At 46.9% G+C, this 15596-nt stretch overlaps 1 protein-coding gene across 2 annotated transcripts in view; it reads left to right on the top strand.

Annotated features, from left to right (window-relative positions):
* Positions 1-12913, top strand: part of GLI2 (GLI family zinc finger 2) — a 152041-nt gene extending 139128 nt beyond the window's left edge. Inside the window, exons 12-15 of one of the 2 annotated variants that reach the window (XR_010786320.1) lie at positions 736-1002; positions 5624-5954; positions 8127-11481; positions 11540-12913. Coding sequence is in view for 1 of the 2 variants with exons in the window: in XM_066575346.1 (XP_066431443.1) it covers positions 736-1002; positions 5624-5954; positions 8127-10339 (2811 nt within the window). In the remaining variant the exon portion in view is untranslated. Of the gene's footprint in view, positions 1-735; positions 1003-5623; positions 5955-8126 lie in introns of both variants that reach the window. The other variant, XM_066575346.1, reaches the window with a different exon arrangement.
* Positions 12914-15596: the final 2683 nt, after the last annotated feature.

Here is a 15596-nt window from a genome sequence, read left to right as displayed (position 1 = left end):
ATTGAATGTGGATGTGACTTCTGCCGGAGTCACTTGTCTGTTCACACTGACAATTCTAGCCGAACGCCGCCGGTCGCAATCATTAAGCACCCGTTGGCGGCCACTACTCTGTCCAATGGGGGTGATAATGCTTCTATGATGTATTCCTGGTACACAAGTGACACTGTGGAGCGAGAAATGTTAAATGCCCGCAGAACTTTGGAAATGTAACGTGCCATCCGTCTGGTACCCGCTACCACGCCTCGTTCCAATGATTCACAACACCTTGCCATGAGCCCACTGCCCGGTGTTCAAGCTCACTCACAAGATAACCCCTCACAACTTTTTGAAGTAATGCCACTTCATAATCAGCTTACATACTCCTATCCCGTGATTTTGGCACATCCGTGTATAAGACTGGACAACGCCTTTCACATTCGGGCAGCAGGAAGCTGACTTGGACCAGTTATTAAAAGTGCAAAACCCCAATGGTGTTTGTCATACAGTTAAGCCAATTGATCATCATATAGTTGACCATCATCACCACTGCAGCATTGATGCCACCCATCCAACACGGCATTCCTGCAGATAGTGCCCCATGTGCTGGAGAATTTCCTGATATGTATAGAAAGGGTTAAAGAGGTTTTATGGGCAAATACTATTGCTGACCTATCCTCAGCTGACCGGTCGGGGTCCTAAGTGATGGGCCCAACTCATCAACTATCGATGACATATACATTTAATTAACTCTTCCAGAAACCGTACATCTGCAAAATCCCAGGATGTACGAAGAGGTACACAGACCCCAGCTCTCTCAGGAAGCACGTTAAGACGGTCCACGGTCCTGATGCACACGTGACGAAGAAACAGCGCAATGACATCATCTCCAGGCCTGGGCCCAGGGAAAATGGCGACAGCGACGCAGGTAACAGATTGTCCATGGAACACGCAGAGTCTAATGGCGACTTCAGAGGCAGAGAAGACGCCTTCCACTCCAGGATCATCAAGACTGAGGACAGTATGGTGAGTAATCATATGGGGGCGCAGGGACCCCTGTGGCTGCGGACCACCTGATGTCATAAGTGGCTTGTGTTATGTGTAATGCCATATTACTCTAATTCTCCGATTTCTCATAGATTTTGTTGTTGTGTATGTCAATCCTGTAGATTTCACAGTATTATATAGCGTGATGTTCCCTTTTTACTGTAGCCGAGGACGTTTGAGCCTCGCTGCTGTGCAGATCTGTATGAAGCTGCGGGATTGAGACTTGGGGATATAATATTGCACATTGCTGCATTTAAACCTGTCGGCTGGTGATATTATGTATTTACTAGGAGCATTTTCCGATGCCGTTAAGTTTAGCACATGTAATGTGGCGGTGGTTGATACTTTATATCCACATTAACCCAGAGGAAGCGAGAAGCTGCGCAGAGTTCTGGCTATGGGTAAATTAATGTCTGGATGGCACAGCAGCCTCACTCTATATTAAAATATAAGCAGGGGCCGGCTGGAATATCTGCGCTCGGTGATCTCTATATACTGCACGGAGACGCCACTTCTTCTGCTGGAGGGTTCAGTCTTGTCCTTGGCGCACGATGTCGGATTAGTGCACTTCCTCACAGATATTGGATTGGACGGCTGTAATAATTGGGGGACTTACTTATAGAGTAAGAGTAGAATACGATTGGTTGAGCTCTGTAATGATTTCCCGTAAACTCCGGGATTATAAATGTATTTCTGCATGTAACTGCTGATGTTTCTGTAGTATGTGACCCCCTTGTGACTCCCAGTCTCTTACTAACCACCACGCCTATCTATTCTTTTTCTAACACTTTCCTAAGGACAGACCTTATCAAGGTGAGAGATGCCAAAACTGTGACCCTGACGCTAAATGGGATTTGGGGGGGGGGGGGGGGATAGGAGACCATTCATTCTTCTGTTATAATTACACTGAATGATCACTGTATGAGGAACGGTGTGACATCTTGTGATCAGTAACGTGGTACCACATGATGGCCACGTCACAAGCTGCTCTCAAAAGACAACATTTGGCAGTCATGGGTAAACATGGTGACTTAAGTGAAATTGACCGCAGGAAGATTGTTGGTGCCCGGAGGTGTGGTGCCAGCATTTATGAAATGGTCACATTTGTTGGTTGTTCCCGAACCACAGTATCAAGAGTGTACCAAGACTGATTGAACCATGGGCAGACATCCAACAGAAGGTCACACAGTGGCAGGCCATGTGAGCTTGATCCTAGAGGTTGCATGTTTGGTATCTCAGCAAGGACATGCCACGGTGGGCCAACTGATCCAGCAGTACAACAGCGGGGAAGTTAGACAAGTTTCCTGCAATGACCCAACAATGTACCTCATGTTGAGTAGAGTTCAGTAGCCAAATACTGACAAGTGTGCCTCTGATGACCCTGTGTTATCATCAACAATGTCTCAATAGGTCGGTGCTGGTGGCGTCATTGTCTGGGGAGCATATTCATGGCATAACCTAGAACCGTTGGTCATCATACCACAATCCTTGAATGGTGAACACTACAGGGACCTGTTAGCTGACCGTCTGCACCCATAGCTTCAGGAAGTCTTCGTTGACCCCAGCACCATCTTCCAATAGGACAACGCTCCATGTCATTAAGCTCAGATCACTAGGGAGTGGGTGGAGGAACATAACAATGAATTCTCCACATTGCCTTGGCCACCAAATTCACCGAACTGTAACCCCATTGAACATGTTAGAGATATGCCGGAAAGGCCTATGGGGCGATTTAAGTATGGTGGATGTTCATCACCTTGTGGAATCTGTTCTCTGAGGTCTAAAAGCCTTGATCACCCCAAAAAAGTAGACCAACCCGTTATTGAGTAGGTGTTCCTAATGCAGTGATCAGTCAGTGTCTTATCTGTGTGAGATATTAAAGGGATGGTGGACAATGTAATTAACTCTTAAAATGACCCTTTGGTCCCGGAGACAAAATTGACCAGGGGGAAGTAATATTACCTGGTCTCTTCTATGTGCATACTGCCACAGAGTCGCCGTCTCCATTGGTCCCTTGATGTTATACCCAGATAACCAGTCTTCTTAAGGTCCCTTTACATGAGCCGATTATTGGGCAGTGTAAAGGGACAAACAATCAGTTGACGAATGAGCAGACGCTGGTTCATTGACTGATCTTGTCTTTTGGGTGAGCATAAAATTGCTTGCTGGTTGGCTGCACATCTCCGCATGTAAATAGGGAGATGTAGAGCCTATCAGTGACAGCTGTATGGGGGCGAACGATCATGTTAACTAGTGATTGGCCCCATAGAGCAGGAGTCTACCCATGTACACAGGGGACGAGCACTGACCAACATGCTCATTATTGATCAGCAGTTGTTGGTACAGGCAGATTATCTGGTCCATTAGATTGCCAATGTGCATGTGCACAAGTAGTCTAAGGCCTTAGTCACACGGGCGTTTTTTCGCGCGATTTGCGGATCACATGACGGATGCGCATCCGCAAATCGCGTGACCGCTGCGCGCAAGTCGCCCCGCAAATCGCCCGAAAATCTGCTCCTAGCCGCGTTTCATTAGAAACGGGCCGGAGCTGTCCAGCGCATTGCATTCAATGGAGACGGCAATAGAGCCGGCTCCATTTAAAGCAATGCGCTGCGGGCGAGCCCGGAATGAATTGTCGGGAAGGGCTTAAATATATAAGCCCTTCCCTGCAATTCATCCTAAAATGTGTAAAAATAAAAAATATATATATACTCACCTTCTCCCGGCAGCCGGAGCTCCGCGCGGCCGTCCTGCAGTGGGTGTGAAGGGGGTGTGAGTCAGACCTGCCCCCTGATTGGCTCAGCGCTGAGCCAATCAGAGGCATGTCTCACTCACACCAATTCATGAATTCATGAATAGATGTGAGTCAGACCTGCCCCTGATTGGCTCAGCGCTGAGAGGCAGCAGTCACTCACCCATTCATGAATTCATGAATGGGTGTGTGAGTGAAACCTGCCTCTGATTGGTCAGGGCTGTGACCAATCAGAGGCAGATCATTCAGCAGGCGGGGATTTTAAAGCCCCGCCGGCTGAATAGTGCCGAGAAGCAGTTCAGGAGAACTGACAGCGGCCGCGGCTGGACTCCGGCTGCAGCGGAAAGGTGAGTATACAATTTTTTTTTATTTTAACACATTTTAGGATGAATTGCAGGGAAGGGCTTATATATTTAAGCCCTTCCCGACAATTCACCCCGCGCACGCCAGCAGCCCATTGCTTTCAATGGAACCTGCTGTATTGCCGGCTCCATTAAATTCAATGGGCAAACATCGTTCTTCTCTGTCACAGCTGTTACAGCTGTGGCAGAGAAGAATGATTTGTCTTCTATATGTTCTCAATGGGGTCGGCGCTGCTGCCGCCGGCCCCATTGAGCGCATATAGAGAAGAGAACAGGAATCGCAGATCGCAGATAGGTGCAATCTGCGATTTCTGTTCTATAATTTATCGGACGAGCGCATAAAAAGCGCTCATGTGTCCGATACCATTGCAAAGCAATCGTTTTATAAAATCGCCGGACGCATGCGCATGCGCAAATCGCGGCTAAAAACGCTCGTCTGACTAAGGCCTCAGAAGTGCAGTAATCTTGGAAGACCGTCGAGGGACTCATGGAGAAGGCTGATCTGACATTGCACGCACATAGAGGTGGGCACCAGTTTAATATAACTATCAACTCAGGTCCCCAGACAGATTTTGTCCTCAGGATCTAAGGTCACTTTAATCATATCATGTAGTGATAAGTTCATCAACTTTCTAATACTTTTGTTTCAATTCTTCATCTTTTTTAAGATCTCCACTTACTGTAAGTAGTTGGAAACAGACTTGTTCACATTTAGAGGCTGAAAACCGTCTTACTGACAGAACTGATGGGCTTGTTACAATGTATCAGAGCAGGTAAGACCCTGGAGTTGCAGCAAACTGCTGAGGCTACATTTAACGGATTGACTACAATGATACATTGTAACAAATTGTCAGTCATACAAAGAGCCAAAGAGCAACATGGGATTTCAGTCTCTCAATGTAAACAATGAAAAAATTCTCTGACAGCAACCAGAGGTCTTGAAAATTGCTAAGAAGTGAAACCCAAAGTCTAATAGAAAGCTGCAAGAATATTTCACTATACGATGAATAAACTTCAATTGCATATGACTGGGCGACCTCTAGTGACCCTCAGAGCTGGGGCCTAAAAATTACTCGGTAAATTAGGGGACGTTTTGCTGTTGCACGCTGCATACAACCCCCATCGCGCAGGAGAAGTGCCCCCCGCACTCTGCCTTCTTCTCCCGTCCCTGCTCTGGCACAGTCTAGCGCAGAAGCCAGAAAGGGCACAAGGGAGAGCGGCCGTGGGATCAGTGGCATGAGGCGGGGGGGGGGGGGGGGGGGACATAATGGAAACCCGTTCTCCAGCCTAGCCAATCAAGTTGTGAGCATGCAGCTTGTCTCCACCCATTCTTCTGGTGGAGACAAAATACAACAGTACCCATCCAGTGACCTCCTCTGATGGCTTCTGCATGATACTCTCCATGGTGTTTGAAGTTGCAGTTTGTAGCCGCTGTCCTCCTCTTGCACATCAGGGTACTGACCGCATATTCCTCTCCTCCCATCAGATACAGCCCAGCCCTGGTGGCCAGTCGTCCTGCAGCAGTGAGCCATCTCCACTTGGCAACACCAACAACACTGACAGCGGAGTAGAGTTTCATGGTGAGGGAGGCCTGGGGGACATCTTTGGTTTGGAGGACACCAGCCCTGTGGTGGACTCCACAGTCTCATCTGGTAATGCAATGGTCGGCCTGCAGCTCAGGAAACAAGGTGGCACTGCAGTACAGCGGCTGGAGCAGCTCAAGAAGGAGAAGTTAAAGACATTGAAGGAATCTTGCTCGTTCATGAACCTAGCTCCACCTGCCAGGAACACCAAATTCCCAGCCATCTCTGGAAATGGTAGGTGATTCGGGAGATACATGGAGGCTACATGATTACTTGTCTTTACTTCTATTGCTCAGGACCCGCATTATAGACAATGTTAGGTTAACATGGGGCATTACAGCTGTTTCCAGACCCACGTCGCTAGCAGTTTTGCTCATGGTGCCTGTTATGGTAAATGGAGCAGCTGGATGCTGAATTAGCAGTCAGGAAATCACATGGTGGTGACCCAATCAGTGGTGTTCATGAGATCATGTGACTACCGGCTGCAGGCATTTTTGAGGCACACGTATAAAGATAATTAGCACACCAGATACAAGGTGTCATTTTGTACCATTGAGTTGTGGATATCAGTTACTTATCAATCAGATAAGTAACTTTTTGTATTTGGTCCCCTGAAGTATCAATTGACTGCAGAGGGAAAACATGTCAGTAACTGAATCAGGGTTGATTATGGCCAATTAGCGTCCAGTCAAAGTGAGCAGGAGTAACCTTCTCAGGGCTGTAGGTAGCGATATACTATAGGGGCATATAGGGTTAGATCACTGGCCCCTGTTACATCCTACACCCTCTTTTGTACATCTGGGATATACATCTCTGGGCCTGAGAACCACATATGGCATATCCCAGGATGAATGAGTATGGCCTCAGTAAATGTAGAATGCTCAGTGAGAAGTAAGAACAGTGATGTCACTAAACTGATTATTCCGTACCTCCCAACTCCTGAACAACAAAAAGAGGGGCAATTCTTGCAGCAATTATTCCATTACACAATGCCCCCTTTTTCATTGTCTTACGATTTGTCACCTCACAGTAATAGTGCCCCTCAGAGACCCCCCTCACAGTTATAATGCCCCTTAGAGACCCCCTCCTAGTAATAGTGCCCCTTTCATTTTAATAGTGCCTCTGCATGCACCCTCTTAAATAATAATACCCCTGCATATGCCCTTAAGTAATAAGGCTCCCTCAGTAATAATAATACCCCTGCATATGCCCTTAAGTAATACGGCTCTCATTGTACCCTTGCATGTTCCTCTCAGTAATAATGCCCCACGCACATACCCCTCATTTATAGAGCCCCCATGTGCGCATCAGTAATAGTGTTCCCATATGTTCCCTTCTGTAATATAAGCTCCCATGTCTTTCTCTCAGTAGTGCCCCTGCATGTTCCCTTCAGTAATAGTGCCTCCCATGTGTGTCTATCAGTAATTGTTCCCCTACATATTCCCCTTTGTGATATAAATCCTTGCATGTACCCCTTAGTATTAGTGCCCCCCCCTGCATGTGCCCTTCAATATTAGTGCCCTCCACATGTACCCCTCAGAAATAGTGCCTCCCACATGTACCTCTCAGTATTAGTGCCCCCCCCCCCACATGTGTCCCTCAGTATTAGTGCCTCTCACATGTGCTTCTCAGTATTAGTGCCCCCCACATGTGCCTCTCAGTATTAGTGCCTCCCACACGTGCTTCTCAGTATTAGTGCCCCCCACATGTGCCTCTCAGTATTAGTGCCTCCCACATGTGCCCCTCAGTATTAGTGCCCCCCCGCATGTGCCCCTTAGTATTAGTGCCTCCCGCATGTGCCCCTCAGTATTAGTGCTTCTCGCATGTGCCCCTCAATATTAGTGCCTCCCGCATGTGCCCCCCAGTATTAGTGCCCCTCAGTATAAGTGCCTCCCGCATGTGCCCCTCAGTATTAGTGCCCTCCACATGTGCCAGTGCAGTATCAGTGCCACAGAATGCTCTCTATATGTAGTATAAAAAAAAATTTAAATCTTATACTCGGTTCTCTCCCTACGCACCATGTGTGCCGCTACTGCCCTCTGCTCTGTTCCGGGTAGCAGGATCATGTGATCTCTACAGCCAATCACAGGACTAAGTTGCTAAGGTCAGTGATTAGTTGCAGCAATCACATGGTCCTATTACCCAGAAGTGGGTAGGGTTACTGTAATAGCAACGTGGACCGCTACAACCGAGGAGCGAGAGAAGCAAGTATACTTCATCCCGGGTGCGGACATATCTGCTACAACCTGACTCAGCAGGACAGACCCCAACATCTGGCACTGTCCCACCAAAGCGGAGACGGTTGTGGATCATGTTATAACTTTATTGTATCTTATAATAAGCAGCTTTACTCCAGTTAATTAAGGGAAACTATGAGAATTTAATACCAGCTTTTCTCTCTTCCAGGCTCTTTACTTGACGGTGTCGGTGTCCTGGGCGGTGTGAATATAAACCCAAGAATTTCCGACTTGTCTTTGAATGATGTTACAATGTTGAACCAGCTGAATGACAGGCGTGATAGCGCCACCAGCACCATCAGCTCTGCGTACACAAGTCGACGATCTTCAGGGATCTCCCCGTATTTCTCCAGCCGTCGTTCGAGCGAAGCCTCACAATTTTGTGGAAGACAGAACAACGCTAGCTCCGCTGATTCCTATGACCCCATCTCCACTGATGCCTCCAGAAGATCTAGCGATGCCAGCCAACATAACGGATTGCCAACGCTTCTGAATCTAACTCCCGCTCAGCAGTATCGACTGAAAGCCAAGTACGCAGCAGCAACAGGTGGCCCACCTCCTACACCCCTTCCCAACATGGAGAAAATGAGCTTAAGAAGCAAGATGTCTTTGATGGATGGGTCAGACTATTCCCTGCCTGCCTACAGGCAACAAGCGGGTCCAAGACGATGCAGTGATGGGTTGGGTAACGCTCCGGCTCCAATGTTTCCACATGAGGTTTCTGGAAACACCACAAGACGTGCTAGTGATCCAGTTAGGGCAACAGTAGGGTTTGAAGGACAACATCTTACAAGGGTTCAGCGTTTCCACAGCATGAACAGCATGAATACGCTGCATCCACCACAGATCATGGACAGGAGAAATATAAGCCTCCAACAATACAATCATTCAGACGGGAGCCTTCACAGACACATCTACTCTCCACGGCCACCAAGCATCAGTGAGAATGTCATCATGGAAGGCTTGCCAGCTGATATGGACGTGCCTGGTGGCGAGGATGACCTTGTGTTGCCGGACGATGTTGTCCAGTATATTAAGTCTCAGAATAGAGGAGTACCCGAGCATAAACCTCCGTCTGACTTCGGTAATCAGCCTCCAAACTTCCAAGGCCATATGAAGAACTATCAGCAGCCCTCACAGAGCCAGTGTCGGATCACCGGCCCCGATATGCAGAAGAATAACATGCCTGTACAGTGGAATGAAGTCAGCTCTGGTACTGTGGACATCGCCGCTGATGTGCCAAAACAGGCATTTTCACAAGGGAATTTGGCAGTCATACAGCAGAAGCAAAACTTTAGCCAGTATCAAAACTTCAACCATCCACCATTCCAGACAAGTCTGAAAAATCTACCTGCAGCACAACAAGAGCTGGCACAGAGAAACTGTAGCGTAAACGGGCAGAGATTTAATTACATTCAGCATAGGCAACAGCAGATGAACCTGTGCCAAAACACCAACTCCGATTTCAGCCAGCAGCAGAGCTTTAACCATTCGCCGCATATGTTAAGAGTCCCCAATGATGGTCATTGCCAACTCTCACCCTCGTCCAATGTGTTGGAACGTGCTGGGCATCACATGCATTCTCCTCAGAGTAACACGGTCGTTAATCCGCATGTGATGATGAATGGAAGTCGGGATGGGCATGCCACAAACACCCAGAACTACTCAAGTAACTTCTGTGCCAACCATGAGACCCTTCAACCACCAAACCCATATCCCAACCCAAGTAATCAGAACCTGTTCAACAGTCAGCACAATAATGCGGGAATGCCTGGTCAGGTCATTAATAATGCACTGATGCAGCCGAGGCCCCCACCTCACCCCCCCAACCGGCCGAGGAATATACATTCAGGACATTACCCCACTTTTATGAGGAGTCCACACTCGGTGAGCGAGCAAAGTCCACGCCAGCAAACGGCAGAAGCCACCCCAAAAAGAACAAGCGAGGAACCTGAGCCGACCTCATGTATGAATGCTAAAGACAATGGTTTACTCTATTACTCAGGCCAAATACAGATGTTCGAGCAGAACAGCAGTTATAATTCTGGGCCCGAGTGTACATTGAGGCAGGTCCCCACTATGCCATCTCCAGGAGTCAATCAGGTCACCAGCACAGTGGATTCTCAAGGTCTAGAACAGCCTCCCGTCATAGATTTTGATGCTATGATGGATGACGGGGACCATTCCAGTCTCCTGTCAGGGACCATTAGCCCTGGACTTCTCCAGAGCCTCTCCCAAAACTCTTCTCGCCTCACAACTCCTAGGAACTCTTTGACTTTTCCTTCCATGCCGGCTGGGATAAGCAATATGGCCATAGGGGATATGAGCTCCATGCTTAGCACATTGGCAGAAGAAAATAAATTTCTTAATCTCATGTCCTAACTAGAAGCAGCAGGTCAGTCGTGGTGGCATCTCAAGATTTGATGGGACTATCTCTACAACACAGAGTGTTCTTCTCTAGGACAATCTCCAATATATTGCGATGCCTGTACTGTAGGACTATGACACTTGCCTAGCAAGTAGAAGGGACTGAGATGAGATTTGAGTTGTCGAACTGAAAATGATTGCCACAACACATCTCAGGAGGTGTTTTCCAGACATCCACAATGAGTCATTATTGTATCTTGTGTTTTTCTCCTTTAGCATCTCCTTCCACCAGTGTCCACATCCTTCCCTTCGTCCAAGACGGATGTGGACTGTAAACTTCCCAAGATAAACTTTTTCTTAAGAGTTTCCCAAGTTTTCAGTGCGGAGGGGAATATCAAACCTTCAGCATCACCTTCTTACACACAAACCGCTGCTATGTAAGTTGTACAAAGTGCAGCCTTTATGTGGACAGTCAGCAGACGTATCCGCGCACTGACTCTTCATATAACGTTGCAGCCATCGAAGCCTCAGCATTGTTTACATCAGCGTGTAAATGCTTGGTTTACAGTTGTCACTTTTTTCATGCACGATAGTATTGTGTGGTGTTCATATGTCGAGCCAGTCATTTATCACATCATGAAAAGCCATATTGTGACGGGCCGAGCCAAAGCCGCTCCTCCATGAATACACCGCTGCTTCTAAGATGCGGCTCTGCTCTCATGTAACACAGGGTTTAGCCTCACGGCTCGTGTTATGTTACCTTCTGGACTCTTCTATTCTTCAGTATTTCAGGCTGATTTGTATAAATGAGGATGAGACGTTCAATCAAAGGGGAAAATAAAGCAATAATAGAAAATACTCCCGTGTAACAAACATGCAGCTTTACAAATGGGGATAACAGTCTAGATACCTTTGTGATTTCCTCTATGTGGATGATAAGAGATGTTACTATGTTGTAAACGTGTTTTCTTGTCCTCATCCTCTCTGCATTCACATCTATGGACTTATGTCAGATTAATAATACTGTATAAAGAAGTGTGGCCTGTAATTAGAGACATAGTGCAGCCTACAATGCAGATCCTGGATCATCCAACTCACCTCAAGGATCGGCCCTGCTGTGGCTGCAGGTGCAATGATCTGTCTCCCTCTGACTGTAGGTACAATGATCACCCCTCTTCTGACTAAGTACAGTGAGCATCCCTTTTGTGACTGTAGGTACAATGATCACCCCCTGCAGTGACTGTAGGTACAGTGATCATTCCCTGTACTGACTGTAGGTACAGTGATTACTCCCAGCACTGACTGTAGGTACAGTGATTACTCCTTGCACTGACTGTAGGTACAATGATGGCTCCCTGCACTGACTTTATGCTCAATCATCAACCCCTGCGCTGACAGTAGGTACTGTGATTACCCACTGCACTGACTGTAGGTACTGTGGTCACCCCCTGCATTGACTGTAGGCACAATCATCACACCTTGCAGTGACAGTAAGCACAATCATCACACCTTGCAGTGACTGTAAGCACAATTATCACCCCCTGCACTGACTATAGGTACTGTAATCACCCCCTGCACTGACTGTAGGCACAATCATCACCCCCTGATCTAACTGTAGGTACTGCGAACACCCTCTGCAGTGACTGTAGGTACTGTGATCACCCCCTGTAGTGACTGTAGGTACTGTGATCACCCCCTGCAGTGACTGTCAGCACAATCATCACCCCCTACAGTGACTGTAGGCACAATCATCCCCCCCTACTGCCACTGTAGATACAATGATCACCCCTTGATCTGACTGTAGGTACAATTGTAAATCCCTGCTCTGACTATAGATACAATCATCACCCCCTGCTCTGACTGTAGGTGCAATGATAACCCCCTACTCTGACTGTTCTGTAGGTACAGTGATGCCCCCTACTGTCAATGTAAATACAATGATCGCCCTCTGTTCTATGGTATAATCAGTAATCCCTATTAACACTGGGTATAATTATTACCACCTTACACTAACAGTATATGTCCTTATACTGAATGATACAGTTATTACTCCTTGCTCTGATTTATGGTTCAGTCCTTACCCCGCCTACTAATCTTGTAGTATAGTACAATAATACGGCCCCCTATATTATTAATCTCTACATTGTGGGGAACATTGCTTAGTCACTAATGTGCCTGACCTGTACAGGAGTGAATGTGAGGGAGACGTCGCCTCTGGTCTGGTTGTACAGTGCAATAATTGACCCTGAGAGAACCCCCCCCCCCCCCCATATATTACAGTGAGCACCACCTATATCTCCTCATTGACTGCTATAATATCCTCTCTGATCTCGTGCCGGCTGCGTGTTTCATGCTCAACTAATTATTATTCCAGGTTCAGGGCTGACATTTTTTTGTTTGCTGTTTCTGTGACAACTAAAGTATTCCAGGATTTTCTCCATGCCTGTAAATATTCTGTATAAAGCGCCCCCCAATGTCCGACACAGATCCGGGAAATTTATATCCTGTGACAAAACTGAGCATTTTGTACGTTTTAAAAACTGCCTTGTAAATACACATTTTGTATATTAAACCAGTACTTTATAAATATGTGTTCTTACTGATTCTACTCTATGTATATTACACTGACACACTTCACTAATGAATGCAAAGGGATCCTCCACATTGTCACCCTCATAAAATAATTCTCCAAATATTCATGAAGAGTCACCAAGAATCTCAGAATCCTGACAAGTTATAGAAAAATGTTACAGTACTTTAATACTCCCCCTATGTACAAGAATATAACTTCTAAAATAGTACCCCTATGTACAAGAATATAACTATTATAATACTGCCCCTATGTACAAGAATATAACTACTATAATACAGCCCCCTGTGTACAAGAATATAACTACTATAATACTGCCCCCTGTGTACAAGAATTAAACTGCTATAATACTGCCCCTATGTACAAGAATATAACTACTATAATACTGCTCCTATGTACAAGAATATAACTACTATAATACTGCCCCCTATGTACTAGAATATAACTACTATAATACTGCCCCCTATGTACAAGAATATAACTACTATAATACTGCCCCCTGTGTACAAGAATATAACTACTATAATACTGCCCCTATGTACAAGAATATAACTACTGTAATACTGCCTCCCTATGTACAAGAATATAACTACTATAATACTGCCTCCCTATGTACAAGAATATAACTACTATAATACTGCCTCCTATGTACAAGAATATAACTACTATAATACTGCCCCTTATGTACAAGTATATAACTACTATTATACTGCTGACTATGAACAAGAATATAACTACTATAATACTGCTCCTATGTACAACAATATAACTACTAGAATACTGCCCTCTATGTACAACAATATAACTACTATAATACTGCTCCCCATGAACAAGAATATAACTACTATTATACTGCTCACTATGAACAAAAATAAAACTACTATAATACTGCCCCCTATGTACAAGAATATAACTACTATAATACTGCCCTCTATGTACAAGAATATAACTGCTATACTACTGCCTCCTATGTACAAGGATATAACTACTATACTACTGCCCGCTATGTACAAGAAAATCACTATTATAATACTGCCCCTCATGTACAAGAATATAACTACTATAATACTGCCCTCTATTTACAAGAATATAACTACTATAATACTGCTCATATATACAAGAATATACCTACTATAAAACTGCCCCCTGTGGGGGGCGTGGCTTGCCAATGGCAGGATAAGACGTGTGCCACATCAGCTCCCGAGCCGTCCATGCACTTAAACCCACCAGGTTTCATCTAAACGAAGAGCAGGCACTAACCAACAGACATGGTGAAGAGGAGGACTCAGCCACGCACTCCGGTACCGGCGGAGAGACACCCGAACGGTCTCAACCTCTTCTTTAGCCCCGCAGCCCGTGCAGACAGAGAGGCGGCAGCCGGAGAGGGAGAGCCACAGGAAGCTATGCCAGCGCTCTCACCCACAGCGGCGGCGTCCGCGCTGCGGCAGTTATAGAGGCTCCTACAGAGGGGGGAGAGCGGAGGGAGATAGTGGATCCTCCGGTCACAGCCAGGGCGACTGCAGTCTGACGGGCAGGAGATGGGAACACATCCCCCCTCCAGAGAGAAGCCGGACTCACCAACTGCTGGAGCCCAGAAGCTCACAAGGTGCGTGCAGCAGGAGGAGAGGGGGGAAGCACTAGAGGAGAATGCACCAGATCGGGGACCCTGGATGGTGGTGTCGCCCAGCTCACAGGGGACAGAGACTACCCGCAAGACAATGGAGACACAGTCCCCCCCTACACACAGAGCGGGGAGGGGTGTGGGGGAGGGGAAGCATGCACTCCAGTGCACATCAACAGGCAGATCTGGGGACACGGCTGACATCAGGGGCCGACAACCCAACCCACAAGGCACCCCAAGCCCAAGCCCCACTCATAAAGAAGGGACAGCCAGCTCTTCATCGTGGCTTTCCACCCCCCCCCCCCCCCCCAAAACTCCAGAGGACATTGGGCTCCATGCTCTCCCTCCCTTAGCATGCACTCAGAAGACAGCGAGTGGGATTGGAAGGCGCACCTCAGAGCCCTCCCCACCAAAGCCGAAATCGACTCGTCTTTTTCCCATCTCGAACAATCACACAGGCGAGCGATGAGCCAGATCCAGAAAGACATACAGCAGATCGGACACAGAGTACAAGACATTGAAGAGACCCTGGAACAAACTAATACAGTTCTCGAAGCCCACAGACAAGTTATTACTTCTCATTCTAACCAGATCGCCAGCATCCTCACGCATATCGACGACATAGAAAATAGGCACAGAAGGAACAATATTCGCATAAGGGGCCTCCCAGAAGACGTCACCAATACGCAGCTGGAACAGTGGGCACAGGACTTCTTTGGCTCCCTTATCCAGAGAACATGTGATAAGCCTATAGAAATCGATCGCATACATAGATCACTCGGCCCCAAGAACCCCGACCCGAAACGCCCCAGGGATGTCATTTATCGCATCCATTTTTATAAAGATAAAGAAGATATCCTTAAGCGAGCCAGGATCTCAGGGAATTTGTCTTACAATGAAGAGCCCATTATCCTACTACCAGACCTAGCGAGAAGAACGCTACAACTCCGCAAAGCAGTGAGGCCACTGTTGGAGGCCCTTAAAGGAAAAGACATCCCATATAGATGGGGCTACCCATTCCAGCTGTCGGCCTGGAAAAACGGCAAATCCGCCATATTCCG

This window comes from Eleutherodactylus coqui, chromosome 8 (genome assembly GCF_035609145.1).
Source record: "Eleutherodactylus coqui strain aEleCoq1 chromosome 8, aEleCoq1.hap1, whole genome shotgun sequence".
In the NCBI taxonomy this organism is placed as follows: Eukaryota; Metazoa; Chordata; class Amphibia; order Anura; family Eleutherodactylidae; genus Eleutherodactylus; species Eleutherodactylus coqui.
Note: the sequence above shows the minus strand (reverse complement) of the source record. Positions and strands in the feature narration are given on the sequence as shown.